This window comes from Mya arenaria, chromosome 10 (assembly GCF_026914265.1).
Source record: "Mya arenaria isolate MELC-2E11 chromosome 10, ASM2691426v1".
Taxonomy (NCBI): Eukaryota; Metazoa; Mollusca; class Bivalvia; order Myida; family Myidae; genus Mya; species Mya arenaria.
This window is the reverse complement of record NC_069131.1, coordinates 50,848,272-50,856,946: the sequence shown is the minus strand read 5'-3', so window position 1 is coordinate 50,856,946 and position 8,675 is coordinate 50,848,272. Positions and strand designations below refer to the sequence as shown.

Genomic DNA, 8,675 nt, shown 5'->3' with positions numbered 1-8,675 from the left:
TGTAGCCTTATTCCTTTTCGAGCTTAGGGTCATGCATTTCTACTTAATTTGGTGAGACGCTTATTTCATGTTGTGTAAAATTAAGTTGCAGCATAGTATGATTTGGCTAAATGAAATAAAATACGTAAACCTGTTACGATTAAGATGTTTCGAGGTATTTTGGCATGTAGTGGTATTTGTTTAACATAACAATGCGATCCATTCTTCTTGTTCTTATGTTTAAACTATAACTTATAGTGTAAACAAAGGCGCATATCATGATACTCGCCATCACTGTCAAAAACGTTATCATGACAGCTTTAATCGGATGTGTATACAAGCTTGCGTTATCTGTATCACTTGGGGTCACCATATTCGCTATACTGTGTTAAACATGTGCTAAGGTGTGCATTAAATATGGATGTTTCTTCCCTAGGTAAGATCTTGTAAATTTAATATTGGTGATTTCGGAGTAAAAGACAGATGATATGGAAAAAGGATTGCTTATCTTGTTGCGTTTTTTGACACGTCCGTGTATTTAACACATTCTATACAACTGTGTTCGGATTGGCGATGTCATGTTTACAAACATGACACCTTCATGTATAATCGTCGGAATTGGCTATGTCTGCTCTTTCCTTACTTGATGTGTTATGTTTTGCCCGAGGTCAAAGTTACACAGTCATAGGCTTTGTGGAACTTGCGATGGATGAAGGGTAAACTAACATATAGCTTTGAGATTAAAAGTGGGCACCATAAAATAATTTTTGTTAAATATTATTGAGTGAAACAGTAACATATTTACACCGTTGTGTTTCCATGAGACTTCTTAAATATTGTATGTGCACAAGTAGACGGAAACAAAAAATATAATCTTTAGATACGGATTTTCAAAATTCATGTTTTAATTGTTTTCCATTGTTTTGTTGAATAAATGTGTTTTTAAAGATGCAACTTTTTTCAAAACCCTTAAAATGGATGATGTTATTGTGTTATCAGGGCAAAGCAAAAATGACAGTAACAGTAACAAAAATGTTCTGGCTTCCTTTTTTATTTAACTCATACACAGTTCAATGAATATGCAATTCGTTCCTGACAATAAATTGTCAGATTCTTTTGAAAATGGCGTTAATGGAGTTGATCAAGGTTGAAGAATTTTCCAAGCTACTTTGTTTATTCTTATAGTACATACTACAGTTTGAAAAAAAATAAAGTACGTTTACATAATTAGCGAATTTTACAGACAGCAAACTACAGACACTAGTAAAGGAGGCTGTCGACGTCAAAGCAAAAGCATACTGTCCTTATAGCAACTTCCGGGTTGGCTGTGCTGTTCTTACAGCTGATGGATCAATATATACAGGTAATTGCGATGTTTAATTTTTAAAAGAAATACTTCACACAAGTTGTCAAAAATGTCGCTTAAAGCTGCACTTTCAAATATTGACTGTTTTGACAATTTTTGTTGTCTTGGAATGAACCAATTTTCGCGTTAATATCTGGAAACCAGTGATACAAGACAGGTGATAAATGATCAAGTCGCAGTTTTTCATAATTACGTTCGAAAATTAATATTTTATGGCTAAAAGCGTTACTAGCGCTTGAAGAAAAATGAATTCTTCGAAAGTGTCCAATTGAGATCTGTTCTATTGTGAGTTATCTTAAATGACCGGCTGTCAGCAATAAAAATATATTTTGTGTCAAAATGTTCCAGACAACACAATCAACATGTCTTGCAGGTTCTTGATGATATCTTTTCATACCTACCCCACCCGTTTTTGAAAAAGTTGTAACCCTAACAAAACCATTTCTGTTTTCGCCTGACATGCCCTTGCGGAGCGCTAAATGTGGAGTACACAACATATTCGTCCATGTTGTCTAAATCCATTAAAAAGGTTGTAATAATGTTCTACAGACCAATATTTCAGGAGTGAACGTTGAGAATGCCTCTTATGGTCTTACGGTGTGTGCAGAGCGAGTAGCAGTCATGAATGCAGTCACGGCTGGGAAACAAGACATAAAGGCCGCGGCAGTTTCCTGGTATGATTTTCAAATCTGACTAAAGAACGATCGCACTGGGGTCGTATTCAAAACAGTTATTATCCTTATACTTGGACAGTACTCATTGATTTCATTCAGTCGGTTGGCCAACTGCTTTACTGTCCATTCGAAACACTAAGATTATTATATTACAATTAAGTTAAATATGAGGTGGTTAGTGAATACCCCTGACGTGATGCAGAATGTATTAAGAATAGGATTTCTCTTCAATGTTCTCTTTGCAAATTGAAACGACCAGAGAAGTGTTTCAATCCAATCCGTTAAGTTTTTTCCACACTTAAATGTTCTCTTTCCAAACTGTTCTAGCGGTTAGTTCTTACATACAAACCATGTTAAACACGTGTTTGGACATTTTTCATGTTTCAAAATATATAACATAAAATGACCATGACCGTTTTGCATCATTATTGTCATTGAGCTTCTGTTCCAAAGATCATTCGCTTAAATGAATATGCCACTATCAAATGAGTATATGGTCCCAAATTTCAATCAAAAGGAACAGTCGCAGAAAGATATTATTCATTAAATATGTTTACTTTTTCAGCGACATCAAAGGAGATTTTAAAGGTCCATGCGGCGTTTGTCGACAGGTATTTGCAGAGGTATGTTATTATGTATGTAATAGGGCACAATATTGCTTGATGGAAACAATTTCTTTATTGTTATTTTTTTTTAATGTAATGCATTTTGATGTCAAACGCATGTTCAAAAGAATAACGCATGATTTGTTTACAGATTATAAATATTTGCTATATTTTGAAGAAGAAAAACACACCTAAAAGCTAATATTTTTTTATCTCTACACAAATGTTTTTGTTTTGTTTCTATCATAAAAATCAAATAAGTTAAATATAATAATGCATTAAATTAAAAACAAAACATGCATCAACCTCTTTTTAATACTTTTTGTTTGAACAATGAGTTTTTAAAGCGTTTATAAATACCAAGCAAAGCTAACAAGCCCGTTCGAGAATTGGTATTCCCCGCCCGAAGGAATTATTAAGCCCAATAGTTCCAGACTCCAATTTAAGCAAAACTCGGCAAATAGTACTCGTTTTAAAAATGGATAGAAAAAACAACCCCGGATGTATATGGACGGTTAACAATGTCATAAGACCTTACATTTAACTACGCTGCAGTAGATTCCACTTTTTTCACAGTTTTTTGTATGACGAAATAGAGTGTGGTATATCATTAGGATTGTTAAAACTAAGATACCAAAAGCTGGAACCCTTTTAGCAAATGTTGATTTTGTCCCAATTTTGTCTTGAAAATCACAATCTCTATTAGCGTTAACAACGCTTATAATCAATTCATTAATGTTTTGATGTTGCGTGATTGGTTGATTGACATTATCATGTGATGTTATCAATGTATTGTTAAGGGGTCAAAATATCTACTACTTTTAAAAGTCCTGTTGGCCTTGTAGGCGTATGTTTTCTGATTTGTTCTTGACTTTACCGGCGTGATTCGCACCACACTAAAACCAAATTACAATACTAATACTACACTGTATGTTTCAATTCGATATCATAGAGTAAAATAATAATAAATTAAGTGTTTTCAGATGCATTATCGAGTAAACTATTTTTTGTTCCAAAAACATGAGCGAGCACCTTTAAAATTGCTCAGAAATAATGCCTTTGAAGCTGAATTCTGTATATCCAATCAAATAACTGATTCGTAGGAAGAAACGGATATGTCTTTTAACAGATTTATAATACAACATACATTTAAAGCCAATGAAATTGCAGTTAAGCAATCATTTAGTAAAATGATTTATCATTAAGAATTTCAACTTTCCCGGTTGTTTCATGGTCCGTCCACTGCCACTCATCCGATACACAATTCCTATGTCAGATTTTATGGAGAAAATGTGTAAGCCAATTAAATCTTAATGGTTAAAAAGAGCTCGTTCGAAAAACTCACTCCGCCCATTCTTAATCAATGAGATTTTTTTTCATTCATGTCACTTAACTATTACTTAAAAACTACAATTAATTTATATTACATTTAAACAATGGATATCATGGGCACCCAATATCGTTAATATCATTTCTCACAATCAAAGAATAAGAACACTTGTACTTCATCAAAATTACAGTCATACCTAACTTGCAGTAAATTGTTCTTGCATGTGTTCAATAAATGTTCAATACCTGAATTTGTAAATTTGTTTGAAAAACAACATGTTTTCCTGTTATTTCTGTTGCTGTTTTCATAAATCTCCCAGCGTAAAATGAGAGAATTCGTTAGGAAGTTTAAACACATAATTTCGTGCATTTTCTCTTGTGCCTAGATAAGCCAGAGGCAAAGGTGTAGGCTTTCCCGCAGTCGCAGATATGACCCTTAAGTCCCATGTGCGAGTCTTGGTGATCCCGAAGACTGCTGGAGTCGGTAAACCCCTGGCCACAAATGTCACACTGTAGCTCACGCTGCGCATGCGTATTGCGCACATGCTTCCTCAACTCCCAGTCTGTCACAAAGGTGGAGTCACATTGGTCACACTCAAATTGCTTTATCTCACCATGGTGGTTGCACCTGTGAACATATTGAAGGTACAGTCAAAACTCGCTATGTCGAAGTCGTTGGAACCTCTGGAAATACTTCGAGATAAAAAACATTCGATATCACCGATAGAGTGAATATCTAAACAGAAAAAAACGAATAAAGTTCGACATAAACATAACATCGAGATAACAGAGTTCGACATAGCGAGTTCCAACTGTTTATATATTTTTTATATAAACAAACAAAAGGATCTCGAGCTACCACTGGTGTGAAAACTACCTCTGCGCAGTACGTAGTCAAAAGACAAAAAAGTATCACGATGACATCTGTTACTAGATATTCTGTCTGACAACAATTCTACCAAGTTCCATTTGAATAACTTGGAACGATAGTTAAGGTAACTTCCTCAGCGGAACGCTTTGTCAACACAAGACAAAGAATAAGATCATGCTGTTTTGAGTCCTATGCTAAATATGGTCCGCGGTATATTGGACATTTTTCTCTGGTATAATCTCATTAACCCATAACATCCGAGGTTAAAAAGGGATTTGGTTGATTGAGTCCAACAAGATTAGAGCCATTATAAGATCAAGATTAAAATGTGCGTAATATATGCATCTTATTGATAATTTTGTAGTCAGTAGTTATAGAAATACTGGCCCCAATACCTCGAAACTCCTTTAGTCCCTTATAATATGAAAAAGCTAATGTTTGCATTTCATTAATTTACTCAATGGTTACTTCTGTAACAGTTTTTTCAGACTTATTAGAATAATCATTAAACCATTTTTCATATATCAAAATCAAATTTAAACATGTATTTTTGATTTTTTTCTATAACAGGATTAAGCAAACTCACTATTTTTGCTGTGCTATAATATGCGTTATATTGACTTATTTTAGAGTTTTTATAAATTATATAAAAAAATTCTGTATGCTAATTAGAAGAAACCATTTTTCATTTATCAAAATCCATTATTAGTATGTATTTAGGCTAATTGAAATAAGCGACTTAAGCCCGTTAGGCTTATCATGGTTCAAGTAGACTCCTGGCCCCAATTTCTCAAAACTTCTTAAGTCCTTTATAACAGGATTAAGCTAATCTCACTATTTTTGTTATTCTATAAAATGTGTTATATTTACTTCTTCAAGAATTTTTAGAAATTATGTAGGAATAATCTGTATGATTATCAGAATAAACCATTTTTCATTTACCAAAAAAACATTTTCAGTATGTATTTTGGCTTATTGAAATAAGCGACTTAAGCCTGTAAAGCTTAAGAAGTTTCGAGAAATTGGGGCCTGGTCCCAATCAAAACGGCAATATCACGCATATACTTAAAGTGACACTCTTATTCAAAATCATTTCATACACATGTAAAACAAACATAATTTTTGAGTGATAAACCTTTACCTTCTTACTAAATAATGCATTTATGGAATATTTTAATAACTATTAACAATAATATAACCGTGTATTTAATAGATGAAAACCACAAAAATATTAAATGATTGGTGAATGCTAAAAGATTTACTGCGATATGCTATGGTTTTTTAAGGTAGCAATACCGTGTTTTCTGCACCTTTCTTTTGTATTTAACTCGTTATCATTCATAAGCATAACTGTTTTCGACATCTGTCCATCCTTTTTGGTATATTAAAACAATTGTATTCAATGTGTTCAATCTTATTTGGGAGTCATAGTGCATCTTTAAGTAATCTGCATCTGAACTCATTTTAACACATAACTTTTTTTTTCAAATCTTCTTCTTTTTTTTTAAATTGCATCCTTTCATAGAATATGTTGAATGAAACTTTGGACACGATTTAAAATAAGAAGTATTCTACAACAACAAAAACGGTTATTGAATACAACTTACAGTTTCTTTTAGCAATAACTCTAAGTACATCTAGCTCTAGCATGAGCTTTCGTTGAAATATTGACACAAGATTTGAATAAAAACATTCTTTAAAAATATTAATATATTAAATATATTTTTTAAAAAGGGTTAACATACACTCTTTTGAATCAAACTATGAGTTGAGATTGACATTGAAAAATAAATGACGATTTTCATGATAATAGGGCAAGGCGATTTTATATAGAAATATACTAGTTGTAGGTTTTCTTCGCTTCATATTATCACAATAATAGATATTATTGAGCACCTGCGTGTATCGTTTCTGGCAAATGGTCTACCATTGAATTTTATTAATTTGAACAGTTTTTTATACGGCGGTCAATATTATAAAGTTTTTGGCAATACAAAAAGACGCCGTCACTGACGTCGTTAAGGCTTTCACAATACATGCTTTGAAAAATGACAGACAAGCTTATAAACGATGATGTATTGAAAAGTATGTACAACCTATGACGTGTGAAGTCGGCGACAGTGTAAAATGACTTTCCACAACACCCGTACTGAGCGTCGTTTTTATGGCGGCGTCGGTGCACGTGGAATCCAGATCTGCTCCGGAAGCCCTTTCCACACGTAGTGCATAGATACCGGCCAGCTTCCGTTCCTAAAATATAGGTGTTCAGTTGATTAGTTTATTCACTTAATTAAAGCGAGGCTGTGTTTTATTGTAACAAACACTCAGCTAAACTATTAAACTAAATCTAAACCAATCACCATAATCATCAACCCGTCTTTGCACACCGTTGCAACATGTACTTAAAAATATTATACCTTACATAAATGTGTCCCTTCTTCGTATATATGAAGTCGATCGGTCCGTATATCAATGTATTTTGATAAAAATCCAGTTTTATGACGTCAGTGTTCCATATCATATTTTTGGCCGATCCGAGCCTCGCCAAAATGTAATATGGACCACTGAAGTAATACAACTGTAAAGTGTGACTTGCTTTTTGCTAACCCAACGGTCCATATACACCTTCGGGGGCTTACTGGCCGGTCCTTATATTGTCATGTGACCCTAAGTGGTGTGTTGTATTTCATAAATGAATGATCAGCGAGTTAATGCCGCCATGTCAGAGGTGAAATACAAGCGAACATAATCATGAAACTGGACTTGGATTCAAATCCAGGTTTTGTGTGTGCGTTTTTTTACTTTACCAAAACAAACATCACACGATTGACAGCCCTGAATAAAGAAAACAGTGTATCAAATTGTATTACTCCTGCTAGTATACAGAGTGTTGTTACATACTGAGTCCATAATATACAGGTCTCTTACAAATTCTAGCCTTAAACTGCTTAAAATAAAACCTACATTATCAGACAATGGAATTTCAGATAGGGAATCATTAGTTAGGTTATAATTCTAACATTCTGTTTATTTCCTTTCAGTTTGGCCTTGACATTGAGTTATACCTTACAAAACCGGATATGACGTACAAAAAGGTCCTAATACGAGACCTCCTTCCAATGGCGTTTACACCGAAAAGCCTCGAAGAGGAACGAATTTAGTCGGAATGCATGGTTAAATGTAGATGTATTGAAAATAAACTGACCAAAATCGATTTGTTTATTTTGCTAAAAATTGCAAATAATACATGCAATTATATAGTTAAAAATTTTCTACGCCTAACTCTCTTATATACTTTATTAAACTTACAAAGACAATAAGATTAGTTGGTTGCAATCGTGAACTTAGGTTTATATAAAATATGTTTGGTATTATTTTCAGGTTTCATGCACCCTAACCCCCCCCCCTTCCCCCCCAAATTAAAATTTCAGTTTAATTTTATTACGGAACTGGATTCTTGAGATTTTGCTGTTACCACCAAAAAACATAAATTATATGCATTTGAACACATTTACAGCCAGTTTTAACACCACTAGTATTGTTAAACCACTTCATTTGTAACTTTTGAAAGATAAAAAAGAGGCAATAAAATCTAAGGTTTGAACACAGGGTAGGTCGGTAAACCTGAAACAAACTTATTTTTACACCTTATATTTGAGCACAAGGCGACAATGAAATAAAAAAATGCAAAATAATAACAATCTGTACAACAAGGAATACACATGAGCATAATGTATTAATAATGTGTAGATCGGGGAAAAAATACATAAATAACTTACATGAAACAAGAGCTCACATAGTAACGTGACAAGTGACTGCGATTGGGCATTGTCAGACTGATATAGCCATTT

General features: G+C 33.5%; 1 protein-coding gene across 1 annotated transcript; it reads left to right on the top strand.

Annotated features, from left to right (window-relative positions):
- The first annotated feature begins 338 nt into the window (after positions 1-338).
- Positions 339-8,038, top strand: LOC128206124 (cytidine deaminase-like). Its single transcript, XM_052908391.1, has 5 exons — positions 339-415; positions 1,223-1,342; positions 1,908-2,019; positions 2,585-2,642; positions 7,866-8,038. Exons 1-5 carry the CDS (start codon positions 397-399, stop codon positions 7,983-7,985), a joined length of 429 nt encoding a protein of 142 aa, XP_052764351.1. The 5' UTR covers positions 339-396; the 3' UTR covers positions 7,986-8,038.
- The last annotated feature ends 637 nt before the right edge of the window (positions 8,039-8,675 follow it).